This window comes from Rhinolophus ferrumequinum, chromosome 13, assembly GCF_004115265.2.
Source record: "Rhinolophus ferrumequinum isolate MPI-CBG mRhiFer1 chromosome 13, mRhiFer1_v1.p, whole genome shotgun sequence".
Taxonomy (NCBI): domain Eukaryota; kingdom Metazoa; phylum Chordata; class Mammalia; order Chiroptera; family Rhinolophidae; genus Rhinolophus; species Rhinolophus ferrumequinum.
Genome location: NC_046296.1, coordinates 4,010,006 through 4,024,477, shown reverse-complemented (window position 1 = coordinate 4,024,477; position 14,472 = coordinate 4,010,006). Strand labels below are relative to the sequence as shown.

At 42.6% G+C, this 14,472-nt stretch overlaps 1 protein-coding gene across 1 annotated transcript in view; it reads right to left on the bottom strand.

Moving 5' to 3' along the window:
- Nucleotides 1–13,905, bottom strand: part of LONRF2 (LON peptidase N-terminal domain and ring finger 2) — a 61,253-nt gene extending 47,348 nt beyond the window's left edge. Inside the window, 5 exon segments of the mRNA XM_033125392.1 lie at nt 6,557–6,619; nt 6,622–6,729; nt 6,732–6,913; nt 6,915–7,381; nt 13,873–13,905. Coding sequence (XP_032981283.1) covers nt 6,557–6,619; nt 6,622–6,729; nt 6,732–6,913; nt 6,915–7,381; nt 13,873–13,905 — 853 coding nt within the window.
- Between the last annotated feature and the right edge of the window lie 567 nt (nt 13,906–14,472).

Genomic DNA, 14,472 nt, shown 5'->3' with positions numbered 1-14,472 from the left:
GTTGGCCTCTGGATATGTTGAATCTTGTGCCTCTTAAGTTGGGCCCTGGTAGGGCAGTTTCAGAACAAAGCAAATCACCAAGCACAACAACAACAACAACAAAGAAAAAAATCAAATACATTCACATGTAAAAACACCCGATAACCCCCACTCGACACAGGCAAATATATCAAAGATATAAAGACAAAGCAAAACAAAACAAAACAAAGCAAAACAAAAAGCAGTGCCAGTCTTGGCTTAAGCCCACCAAGTAATGTCCAGGTTGTCCTCTGCTGTACCAAAGAGCCCCCTGCTTATTGCGCAGGCAGAGCCGGTCACCTGGTGCCCAGAGTGACTTTGGGACTGTAGATTTAAATGCATGGGCCTGAGGGGTCTGGATGATAGTTGCCTGCACATATGCACACTGAGAGTAGCACCACCAGCCCCGTGTCCAGTACTCCTGAGTCTTAGGGCACTTCTTCAGTGTGTGTGTGTATGGGGGGGTGCGGGCGGGAGATTTCTGAGCTGCTGAAAGCCCAGAGATGCGTTTGCCTTACTGCTGATCCCTGGGAGTGTCTCTGCAATTGCACTTGCCCTGCCCTAAGCAGGCCAGAAAGGGTGGGGGCTGGGGATGGAGGGGTCTTCTCTCTCCCAGCCCAGCCGCGCGTCACCCTCTTCCCGCAGGTCAGAAAAGGTGGTGGCTGGGGGTGGAGGAGTCTCTTCTCTCCTAGCCCAGCCAAAATCACACTCTTCCCAGCCTCTTCCCTGGGTCAGGGCTGCCTGTCAGTCTTCCCAGAGCCTGAGCACTACTACGGTTCCTCTGTAATCTGACACTACTCCTCAGTTCAGGGGCCAGTTTAAGTTTCTGGAAGGGTGGGGGTAGGATTGGAAGAGCGGAGGGGAGGGGCCCAGGTATGGAGTCTGTGTTCTTTGTCTGCCCTAGGGCCCACTAGCTGCCCTCCCGGCGGGGGAGATCAGCCGTGGGATGCAGGGAAAGAGCCCACCTCTTGGTCTCTGTGCTCTCCGTTCCGCCAAGGGATCCCGTGCGTGCCCAGAACTGCGGGTGCCACCGCGGTTTTCGCTGCTGCCGCCGCCACCGCCACCACCGGCCAGGACCCCGCCACGGGCCCGCGCGTTTTCACTCCGCTCCCTTCCTTCCTTCCCCTGCTCACCCAATTAGCGCACCTTCAAGTAATCCTTCCACGAGTCTCTTAGCTGTTCTGTGTGATGAGCAAAGAGTTCTTTGATGGGTTATAGGTCCCGTTTGTATTAAGATTTGGAGGAGAACTCAGAAAGTGCGCCCCACTGCCGCCATTCTTATCTGGTTCTTTTTTTAATTGACAGTTAACTACTGGCTTCTTTATCTTTTCATACATTTATTTTTGTTTTAACATATTCATTACTAATTTTGAATTCCACCAACAACTTATTGGCCAAAATTAGTCACATGGCTCTACCCAACCACAACAGGCCAGGAGTGCTATTCTACCTTGTTTGGGGAAGGTATAGAGATAGAAATATTTGGGGAACAGCATTAATAATTACCACACTTGGCTAGGATTACATTTAAATATGTGTCAGCCTGGGTTTAAATACAGGCATTTCGGATTCCAAATACTTCTGGTCTTTGTATCAAAATTTCTTCTGAGGGCTAATTTATCATGAGATTAAATTTTTTTCTAATGTTTAAACTTGGGAAACTTGGCTTACTTTTCTAATCTTTGAATGGAAAATGTACACTGAACATAGTAAGTAAAAGTTCTCATGATGAATTAACTGCGACGGTCTATGTTTTCAAAGCTTTTAAATTAAGATCTAATATATACGTGGAAACATGACAAATCATGAGTACACTGTTCAATGAACTATCACAAAGTAAAGACAGCTTTGTATCCATCCTCTCCATCAAGAAACAGAACATCACCACTACCCCACAGGTCTCTCTCATACTTACAATAACTATCCTCTTTTTCTTCCCCAAAGGTAACCACTTCCCTTACTTCTAACATGGTATGGTAATCTTGCCTATTTGGACTTACAGGTAAATAGAATTGCATGTTAGAAATGCTTTTGAGTCTGGCTTCTTTCACTTCACATTATGTTTATGATTCATCCACATTATAGTGTGTAATTGTAGTTGGTTCATTTTACTTCTACATAGTGTTCCACAAAGACATCATAATATATTTACCCATTCATTCTATTCTTATTTGATGCTTGGGTTGTTTCTACTTCAGCACTATCTCTAACAATGATCTACTCTGCTGTACATTTATTCAGTGCATAATACAAGGTCTGACAATTAAGTTTGCGAAATTGTTGCAACGATGTTTCTAACCTTTTTTGATATCACAGGGATTATTCATTATGAGTTTGTGTCAACAGAATAAACAGTTAACTAAGTTTACTATTTGGAAGTGCTGAAAAGGCTGTGTGAAAAAGTTAGATGATCTTAACTTTTTGCCAACAACTCATGACTCTTGCATCACGACAATACACCAGCTCACATGGCACTGTCTGTGAGGCAGCTTTTAGCCAATAAACAAATAACTGTATTGGAACACCCTCCCTACTCACCTGATCTGGCCCCCAGTGACTTCTTTCTTTACCTCGAAGATAAAGGAAATATTGAAAGGAAGACATTTTGATGACATTCAGAACATCAAAGATAATATGACGATACCTCTGATGGCCATTCCAGGAAAAGAGTTCCAAAACTGCTTTGAAAGATGGACTCGGCACTGGCGTCAGTGCATAGCTTCCCAAAGGGAGTACTTCGAAGGTGACCATAGTGATATTCAGCAATGAGGCATGTAGCACTTTTTCTAGGATGAGTTTGCAAATTTAATTGTCCCACCTCGTATGCATGTACCTCTGAAACTGCTTGGCCAAAGGTCATATTTAACATTTCCAGATATTCCCAAATTTCCAGGAATATAATTTGCAGAATAAAATGGGGTTAGTGCAACAAAGGAACTGATTTATTAATTTTATTTAATTTTAATTAACAGAAATTTAAATTTAAAAACTGATACTGTATTCAGTTAGTGGAAAACTTTTAAGGTAATTTGAAACAACTTCAATATGTAAGTCTACTTCTTCAAACCTAAATTTTATGAAACCTACATATAGAGGGAGGTATTTCTGATGAAAATTTAGTGTCTGAATTGGGGTGGCCAGTAAATGAAAAATCACAGTGAATTTCAAAGATTTAGTTTTTTATAAAAGTAAAATCTGGATTTTTTTTACATTGAAGATATGTTCAAATAATAGTATTTGGATAAATAGGTGTCATGCAGGGTGGCATGCAGGGTCTCCTGTCCTGCTCCCCACATAATAACGCAGGATATGGTGAGGCCAAAAAGGAACACCCACGGAGCCATAGATAGGGGAGTCATACCACTATAGTCTCGCTGGCGGCTGGGTTGGAGACACAGGAAGCAGGATCTACAGGATCTGCAACCTGCCGTCCGCTTCTCTGCCAACCAACCAACCCCACTTGCTAACTGCAATCCGCTGTGCTAACTGCAATCCGCGCTTGCTAGCTCAGCCACCATCTTCTTGCTAGCCCCCATTTGCTGCTAGCGCAGCCACAGTGGTTACATTAGTGGCCAATGGCTCACTGGTTACAGCTGACGGCCAACTAGCCACAGATGATGGCCATCCAATCACAGTTGATGACCATTTACTACCTGAGCCAGCACCTTTCCACGTGAGGCCGAGAGCCTGGAAACTGCACTCCTGGCTCTGTCCCCACAATAGGATTAAAAAATATTCATAAAATAAATTTCACCTGCTTCTTTTCACCTTTTTAAAATGTGGCTACCAGAAAATTTTAAATTACATATGCTGCTTACATAATATTTCTACTGGATCGTCTACTCCACACCATATATAAATAAACAAGAGTTTAAAACTCGAAAAATACACAGCCTGTTAAAGTATGGATGTGTTGGTTGCAAAAATGGTACAAGATATTTGTTACTTTAGTCCAGCAGAGAATTCCCCAATTTAGATATAGGTGTGCCTTCTAAAAGAGAAAAGCTTAACCCTGTTTAAAATAAAATGCATACTGACTATAACATACAAAAAGACTGTTAGTAACGAAAGATTAAACAAAGTCTTGTTGACTAGTGATTTAAATCATATATACCGTTTCAAAATCAGTGAATTCATAAAACAAATAACATTACATACACACACACACACACACACACACACACACACACACTCTTCTACGCCCAAAACAACTGTCAATAGAACATCCTCATCCAGAGTCAAATACAATGACCTGAGTTTGGTCTTTCTTTCAATTATATATTCTTAACAGGTGAGGGATGGAGTGGGGGCTAGGAGGGAGCCTGGTGCTGGTCACAGACTTTACTAAATAAATAAATAAACAAATAAATAAATACACATGTACTAGTTAGTATAACTATCTAATAAGCTTATTACATCATAACAAAATGGAATGGCCTTTGAGTGAGAAAGGACAGAGCCAGACTGCATGAAGTGGTGAAAACAGAGTGGAAGGGGTCTGTGGGGACAGAGCCCCAAAAAGCAGTTTCCAGGCTCTCGGCCTCACATAGAAAGGTGCTGGCTCAGGTAGTAAATGGCCATTGACTGATCAAATGGCCAGCAGCTGTGGCTAGTTGGCCGTCAGCTGTAACCAGTGAGCTATTAGCCATGAATATAACTGCCGTGGCTGGGCTAGCAAAAAGAGAGAAAAATGGGGAGCTAGCAAGAAGATGGTGGCTGAGCCTGCAAGTGGAGCAGTGAGGGTTGAGAATTGTGTTGTTCCTGGTTCCTGTTTCTCCAACCCAGTCGCCAGTGAGAGTATAGTGGTATGACTCCCCTACCTATGGCTCCGTGGGTGTTCCTTTTTGGCCTCACCATGTCCTGCGTTCTTGTGTGGGGGGCGGGACCGGAGACCCCGCCAGACGCCCCGCACGACACTTGGCGAAGTCGGCTGGATCCCCTGCACTACACATGGCGCAGCGAGCAGGGTATGGTGCCGGCCAAAGCTCTCCGAAGGGCAGTGGAGCTGTTTGTGCGTGAGTCTGAGGAAGACCAGGAGGAGCAGCTGCCTGAGAGCTGGAACCCCGTGGAGGGGTGGGAAGACATCCACGGTTCCCCAACCAGCAGAGGCCGGAGAAAGCGAAGGTTGTTGCGGCCCCGTGGGCTGGGAAGTGCCTGCTGAGGTAGCCCGGATGCAGGACTTGTAGTCCCAGGAGGAAAGGCTTGCTGAGTCCTCCGTGGGAGATGCGGGTGAGGTCAAGGTCATCCCTCACCCCCAGGACAGGCCTGGCAATGATTATGGACTATGGGGAATTGCCTTCTATCCCTAATTTAATGGACAGCTTGACTGTTTGGGAACATACCACCATGTAGTGGAACTGGGAGATGTTTGCTTTTGTGTCTTGACCGGCCACCATTGAGAATATGTAAGCACCTTGACTGTGAGCCGCTGTTGTTCCAGCACGGTACCCTGAGAGGCCCTGGCTGTGTCCAGGAAGCCGGGCTGTGCTCAGAGAGAGTGGCGGTGCCCTGAGAGGCCCTGGCTGTGTCCAGGAGGCCGGGCTGTGCCCAGAGAGAGTGGCGGTGCCCTGAGAGGCCCTGGCTGTGACCAGAGAGCTTGGCTGTGTCCAGGAAATAGCATTCACCTCCAGGTTCCTCGCACAGGGCCCCTCGCGGAAGACACTTGTCGCGTAGATTGTGAGGCGAGAGCCTGTAGGGGTGGAGTGTGGGGACAGAGCCCCAAAAAGCAGTTTCCAGGCTCTCGGCCTCACATAGAAAGGTGCTGGCTCAGGTAGTAAATGGCCATCGACTGATCAAATGGCCAGCAGCTGTGGCTAGTTGGCCGTCAGCTGTAACCAGTGAGCCATTAGCCATGAATATAACTGCCGTGGCTGGGCTAGCAAAAAGAGAGAAAAATGGGGAGCTAGCAAGAAGATGGTGGCTGAGCCTGCAAGTGGAGCAGTGAGGGTTGAGAATTGTGTTGTTCCTGGTTCCTGTTTCTCCAACCCAGTCGCCAGTGAGAGTATAGTGGTATGACTCCCCTACCTATGGCTCCGTGGGTGTTTCTTTTTGGCCTCACCATGTCCTGTTCTTGTGTGGGGGGCGGGACCGGAGACCCCGCCAGACACCGCGCACGACACTTGGCGAAGTCGGCAGGATCCCCTGCACTACAGGGTCCCTTCCTGGATTCACTAGCTGAAACCCCAAAGCAAATCCTGCCCCACACCAAAGCACTTCTTCTGCACCTCCTCGAGTGGTAGTTATCTGCATTTTCCTGTAGGACAAGTGAAAACACTTTGTTATCCCACTCCTCAACAGCTGAGATGGCTTGACAGGTAGTCTTGGCCTTACTGGACTGCTCAGGAAGGCTGAGGAAATCCTGGAAAACACACAGCGGGGGGCGGTACTCCGCTTTTGACACCAGCCACCCAGGCTGCATCTGCACCTTACCATCTTCAGAAAGCAAAATAAACCCTGAGCGTGACAAATCTCTCATCCCAGCCCTGCCGCTCGGCAGGTGTGTGGGCAGGCGGGCGAGCTCCCAAAGCAGGCGACTTACCCATATCCAGGGCCTGGTGACACCTGAGCAGCGCGGCCTCGGGCTGCTGCTGGCGCTGCAGCCCCGCGCCTGGCCGGCCAGCCTGCGCACGCGGCCCTCGTCCGGGAAGCACTTCTCCAGCAGGCCGCTCAGCACCACGTTGACGCGCCGCGCCTGCGGCCGCGCCGGCCCCGCTCCAGGCATCGCCTGCACACTGTGAGCCCGCCCGGCAGGGTCACCGGCTCGTGGAGCAGCCGCTGGCAGCGCGGGCAGCCGAGCAGGTCACGGGGCGCGGCGGGCGCAGAGGCGTCGCCGGCCACTCTGACCCAGGGCGCGCGCCAGCCAGCCAGCTCCTCGGGCCGCAGCGCCTTCAGCCGCGCGGGCCAACGCGTCCCCCAGGCGCAGGCACAGGTCGTGCTCGGGCTGCGGCAGCCCGGCCAGCACGGAGCGGAAGAGTTCGGCAGCCTTCTCGTACTGGCCCGCACGGAAGGCCTCGTCGCCCTTCTCTATCCGCTTAGCCAGCGGTTCCCCATGGTCGCCGCCGGGACCGGTTCGGGGCTCATAACCGCGGGGCTGCGCCCGGGTAGGCCCAGAGAGAGGGCACCGAGGAGGGAGGATGCTCGGGCGCCTTCGCCGAGAGCACACGCGTCGGGGGGCGGCGCGCTCGAGCCGCGGCGGCCACAGCGGGGGCGGGCGCAAGGTTGGAGCCTGTCCCCGCGCGGCGTGGGCGGCCGGGCCCCGCAAGGTTGCAATCCACTCGAGCGGGCCGGGCCCTGCCCACGGGAGGACTTCGACTCGCTGCACTGCCTTATGTAATCCGGTCGCCGGTGGGAACGCGACGACCTGCTCGCCGGGTCAGCATCTCCTGCAAACCCTCCCCTTCCTCGCCTCGGGCGGCCCCGCGCCTGTGGGCGTGCGCGTTCTCTCCCCGCCACCCGGGCCGCTTCCCCTGGGCAGCCGCGCGGCGCTTGGAGCAGGTGTTTGGGCGACCGGGTACCCACCCCTCCGGCCCGGTCACATCAGCCTGTCCCTCGAGGCCTGGCCGCCAAGACAACCTGTGGCTGTGATGGAAAAAATACAACCAAGGACACGTTCCCAAGTGCATCACATTGTCCTAGCGCTGATGTAGGAAATCGTCTTAAATGATGGGAAACCTGAAGTCGGCACTGAACGGATATCATCATAAGCTTCTCTTAACGGAACTCTCAATTTAGACAGGGACGATTCAGAACTCTGATTTAGACACAGTCATTTTAATAGAGAACGTGAAGAAATACCAAAATAGGTGCTGAAATAGGAGGGATTTGAGAGATGGACAAATGTATTATGCCTTGGACTAGGAAGCAGAAAGAATTTTTAAGTGTCTCCTGACGTGGAGTACTCCAGAGAGAAACTGCTGGAAGGAGGGAGTTAAAAGCTACATTGGTGTCTAAGCAAGGGCTAAAAATGTCCCTTTTGCGCTCATAAACCAGTTTTTAGAAGCTTCATCATATGTAGCCTCCTCTTCTCTCCCCAAGGTCCCACCATCTACTTTATTCTATGTACTTGAAAACAATAAAATGCATTACAATGTTACAGAATCATACTGTTCATTATTTCTAGTCGAAATTTCCATATTCTAAATTTGTGGTGTTTTTCCATATCTAAAACTGATGGCTCAAGAAAATATAAAATACTTTGAATAAATCCAGTTTGGGAAAAGGAGAAATGCCTCATTAAATGAAGAGAGACGATTTTAGACCATTCTGTAAAAGGGTACAGTGAACAACTTTGGCCAACACTGTATTCCTGCAATAAAGAAACAATGCAGAGCATACCACCAGTCCTTTCCATGAAGGATTTCTCCCCTAGCTGTCTATTCTGACTAACAGCTGCAGTCAAACTAGGTTTGGATATGTTTCCTATCAATGAATTATTTCAAATTCTCTTTTTATTCACTTTTGGGGTTTGGGGTTTTTTTAATCGATTTTTTCCATATTGTAACAATTCACTTATCAGCATATATATTTGAAGATTGCTTATCCAACAAATTCACAACATACAACCAGGAGCTAGGAGGAAAACGCTTCTGAGTAGTTAAATTGGTGCAGCCAAGACTATACACTAAAGATTATGAAACCTTTAATCTCAGATCCTATTTGTTCTTATTTTAGACAAGTTTCTAGCAAGAGAACAGAAAGGAGAAGCTTATTGGAGGTGTGCCTGCCGGGAGCAAGAAGTATTTAAAGCAAAAATATTAATGTATTGTGAGGTTTATAATATATAAAAATAAAATGTTTAACAAAAATAGCACAAAATCCAGAAGAATACTGCTATAAAGGAACCACCTAAATAACACAAATAACTATAGCTAAAAAGCCAACAAAGGAGATTAAATAAAGTTATGTTTTAAAACTATTAATTCAAAAGAAAGAGGAAAAAAGGAAAAACAAAATACAGATGAGACAAACAGAAAACAAATAGCAAAATGGTACTGTAAATTCAACTGTGCCAATTAATGTTAATTAAATATTAATGGTCTGACCACTATAATTAAAAGGCAAAGATTGTCAAATTGTATTCAAAGATCCAAATATATGCTGCCTACCAAAAAACCCACTTTTAATAAGAAGATACAACTAAGTTAAAGGTAAAAGGATGGAAAAAGATGTTCCATTATAACCCTTATCAAAATAAAGCAAGAGTGACAATATTGATATTTGACAAAGTAGATGTCATATCCAGAAATATTGCTAGGAGAAAAGATGGCCATTTCACAATGATAAAGGGATTAACTGGTCAAGAGGACATAACAATCCTAAAGAGGCATGTACCTAATAACTAAATTTCAAAATATATGAAGCAAAAACTGACAGAATTGTAAGGTGAAATAGATAAATTCATAACTGTACTTAGAGATTTCAATACCCCTCTCCTAACAATCAACAGAACATGTATACTGAAAATCAGTAAGGATATAGAAGACTAAAGCAGTACTATCAACCAAATGGCTGATGTTTATAGAACATTCTACCCAATAACACTAGAACGTACATTCTTTTCAAGTGGAACACTTACCAATATAGGACATATTTGAGCCATGAAACAAGTCTCGATAAACATAAAAGGATTCAAGAAGTCAAGTCATAGAAAGTGTGTTCTCTGACCACAGTCTATTGAAAATAGAAATCAATAATAGAAAAGTATCCAGAAAGTCCTCACATATTTAGAAACTAAAGAACACACCTCTAAATAGCCTATGGAATGAATAATTGGATTTCTATATACTAGCAACAAGTGGAAATTGAAATTTAAAAACAATACCATTTACCATATCATAAAAACCATGAAAAACTTTAAGGATAAATATGAAAAAAAAATATAAGACCTACACACTAAAAACTATAAAATGTCACTGAGAGAAAACAAAGAAGACCTAAACAAATCAAGAGATACACAGTGTTCAAGGATCAGAAGACTCAATATTGTTCAAAATGTCAATTCTCCCCAAATTTATCTATGGATATCAATCAAAATCCCAGCATGTCTTTTTGTAGAAATTGACAAGCTGATTCAAAAATTCATATGAAATTTTTGAAATGAAAATTTTTGAATATGAAAATGCACAGCACCTAAAATATCCAAAGCAACTTTGAAATAGAACAAAGTAGAGTCTCCAAGACTCATAAAGCTACAGTAATCAAGACAGTGTGGTTCTCGCATCAAAATAAACAAGTAGATCAATAGGATAGGGTAGAGATTTATAGGGTAGAGATTTATATATACATATATATATATATATATATGCAATTGATTCTCGACAAAAGCTATTCAGTGGAGAAAAATATAGTATTTTCAACCAACTATGCTGGAATAATTGGATATCTATTTGCAAAAAGAAGGAGGAGGAAGGGAAGAAAAACTGATCTATACCTAGCATCTTACACGAAAATTAACTCCAAAAGGATTATTGACCTAAAAGTAAAAACCATAGAACTTCTAGGAAAAAAATCTGCATAAGAGAGAATCTTTGTGACCTTGGATCTCAGATATAACAGCAAAATCAGGATTCATAAGAGAAAAATAAAAGAAAGGAGAAAGGAGCCCCTTACATCCAGGAACTGGTCTGACACTCACAAGGCCTCAGTATTATTACAAAGACGGCCTGATGCTCACAACTAGTTAATGCTGTTCTCCTGCTGGACACAAACAACCTCACAGAACATCAACATCAGACAAAGTCACCCTGAGACCACCATAAAGTGAGACAATAACAAGGTCACTATGCATACCACAAAATATCAACCATCCCTGTCTCTCAGCTAAAATGAATAATTACTACTACTTTACCAATTACAGTTTTATTCTCACTCTGGTTTGCCCTCCTTATAAATAACATTTATTGAGATACCCAATCATAGAATTGCATCCGCTTTCTGACAGCACTCAGTGAGATCCCCCTTCCTTAGATTTTCCCCAAAATTACCCACCCAAAGCCCAAAGTCCACAATAGGTTCTTTCTAATATCCTCTTACCAAGACTCTCCATGGTTCCCCATGGTAAGCGTTCTCCCTCACTGCAATGAGCAATAAACCAAACTATATATACTATCCCGTGTTCCTGGTGGTTTGAGGCAGTAGGGTGTTAATGAATTGATAAGTTGGATGCACCAACATTGAGAACTTCTGCTCTTCAAAGACACTGTTAAGCTATTCCACACACTTGAAGAAAACATTTATAAGTAATATATCTGATCAATGACTTGCATCAAATATATATATATAAAGAACCCTGAAAACTCAATAATAAAAAGACCTATAACTGAATTAAAAACTGAGCTAAAGATTTAAACAGTCAATTAACTACAGAAGATGTATTGATGGCAAATAGGTATATTAAAAAGTGCTCAGAATCATTAGTCATTACGGAAATCCAAATCAAACCAAATGAGCTACCACTGCACACCTACTGGAATGTCTACAAAGACTGACAATACCAAGTGTTGTCAAATTCATGGAGCAACTAGAACTCTCATAAGCTGCTGGTGGGAATGTAAAATGGTGCAATCCCTTTGGAAAACAGCTTGACTGTTTTAGTACCCAGCCTTTCCACAATTAGGCATTTATCCAAGAGAAATGAAAACATATGTCCGTTCAAAGACTTGTACATAAATGTTCATATCCACTTTATTTGTAATAGTCAAAAACTGAAAATAATCTAAGTGTCTATCAATAGATGAATGCAAAAAAATATAGTGGTCTGCACAGTGGAATCCCACTCAGCAATAAAAAAGAATGAGCTATTGATGCTTTGGATCAACATGGATGAAACCCAAAATAATTATGCTGAGTGAAAGAATCCAGGAAAGAGAGAGTATGTAAATATAAATAATTCTACTTATATAAAAATTTCAAAAATGCAAACAATCTACGGTAATAGAAAGCAGATTAATGGTTGTGTGGGGCTGGGAGGAGGGATTACAAAGTTGAATGAGGAAACTTTCAATGACCATGAGTATATTCATCATTTTGATTGTGTTGATGGTCTCAGGGGTATATTGATGTGTCAAAACTTATAAAATTATACACTTTAAACATACGTACTTTATTATATTTCAATTACACCTCAGTAGGGCTGTTTTAAAATCTGTATAGATTTTAAAAAATTAAAAATCTTTAAATATGTGAGATGCATCTAAAGCTGTATCTTGCAGGAAATTATAGCCTTAAATGCTTATATCAGGAAAGAACAAAAACTGAAAAGCAACATACTAAACATTAAACTCAAACAGTTGGTGGGGGGGAAGTAACAGAAGAAACCCAAAAATTAGTAAGAAAACAAAGGAAAAAACTAGCGAATGGTTCTTATCTTATTCAAAAAAAAAAAAGATACAGCTATCAAAAGTCAAGAAAAAGTGAGTAAAGGGGCAATAAAATGAAACACTAATTAAGATGACTAATTAAGTCCAATATATATCTATAATTATAACAAACATAAACGGACCACACTCACCACTTCATGGTGGAATATGCCAGATTGGGAAAACATCCAGTCCAACTGTATGCCATTTTATAGAGATGCACCTAAATTATAAGGACAAATATACGTTAAAAATAAAAAGATGTGAAAAATTAAGGTAAATACTAATTAAAAAAACATTAGGGTGGCTATATTAATAGCTGATAAAATAGATTTTAAGACAAAAAGCATCATTAGTGATAGTCACACCTAATGATAACAGGTTCAACTCACCATGAAGATAATAAATTCTAAGCAGGTATGCAACTAATAAAAGGGCCTCAAAACATATAAAGAAAAAAAACTGATGGAACTACTTGGGTAGACAGACAAAACTGATGGAACTACTTGGGAAATGAGGGAGAGTGAAATTCTACTTTTTTAAAAGGATATTTTTAAGTGCTTTATTATAGAAGAATTCAAGCATATAAAAAAGTAGAGAGGATTGTAATAACGAAACTCTGTGTATCCATCTCCCAACTTCAGACATCATATCATTTCATCTATAAATAACCCAGCATGTAGCTCCAAAAGATAAGGAATTATTTTTAAAAGAAACTACCATGCTTCCATCACACTTAAGAAAAATAATGAACCAGAGTTCAATTGATATCATCAAATATCCAATCAATTCACAATTATCTGACTGTCTTAATTTTTTTAAGTTTTGTTTGAATCAGAATTCAAACAATGTCTACACATTCCTATTGGTTTACACATCTTTTACGTTTCTTTCAATATGTAAGTTCTCCTTCATCCTTTTTCCCCTTTCAATTTTTTTAAGAAAGAGCCCAAATTATGTTCTGTAGTTTGCTGTAGTCTGAATTTTGCTGTGTTCTAGTGGTGCCTTTCACTTGTCTCTCTGTCCCATATATTTTCTGTTAATTAATACTAAATTACCACTACCTAGTGAGAATGAAATACCAATGCTTCTAACACTAAAATACTACTTGCTAAAGGTGGATTTTGAAGTTGGATGAATGAGAAACACAAATGTGTGCGGGAGGACTGGTGCTCCAACGCGTCACCAGCCCCGAGTTTATTGTGCTCATGCCTTATATACCAGTAATCTCAGGGTTGCAAAGCAAATTCCATGAAAACCACTTTGTGCAACAAATTAGACATACCTATCAGCACATCCTGTTCTGTCGACACACATAAGAACATCTTGAACTCCCCTGTCCTTGACCCATTGTTCCTCCAGAGAGGGAACATGATATGCTTGCAAGCTTCCTTGCAATCAGCCTCCCACAATCAGATTCAGAGTCATCTTTTTTTTTCTTTTTTACAAGGCTACTTCATGGGTGACACAGTGTATTTCCATTGGAGACACGAAATACCTGATTGCCCTTCTTTGTGATATTAGCAGCCATTGATGATCATTGCCCAGATCCCATTTAATTTAATAGGAATTGTAACAATGGTAACATTTTGATTTCTTTCAGTCATTCTTCAAGTCCTATTGCAATACTTCTATAAAGCGAAACTCAAGTCATTATCTATTTACCCCAGGTACAGTTTGAATAGGAACTCTTTTATTCATCAATGTAAAATGACAAGTTGGTTTCCTAGCATACTACAAAGGTAGCAGTTTTATTAACCATTTTAAACACATGGATTTAAACATTTTGATATACTTTAATCCATTGCCATTATAATCCCTATGGTCCAAGTGGAAGCCTCTTTAGTGGGGTCCTGAGATTTTTGGACATGACCTTGAGTAGTCTTTGAGAGCTTCTTTGTACTCTGGAATAAGATATTATCAGCTCATTTTGTACATTTTCTGTCCCTGGTTTGGATCCAGCTGTTTCTCCAAGAGGCCTGGTTCCTTCTGTGGGACATGATATTCAGCAAATAATCTGTCCTGAGGATGCTTGTTTTTTCTGGGTGAGTCATTGTTTCTGGGCCTTTTCAGTGGACAGTGCTTTTCATTTTACATT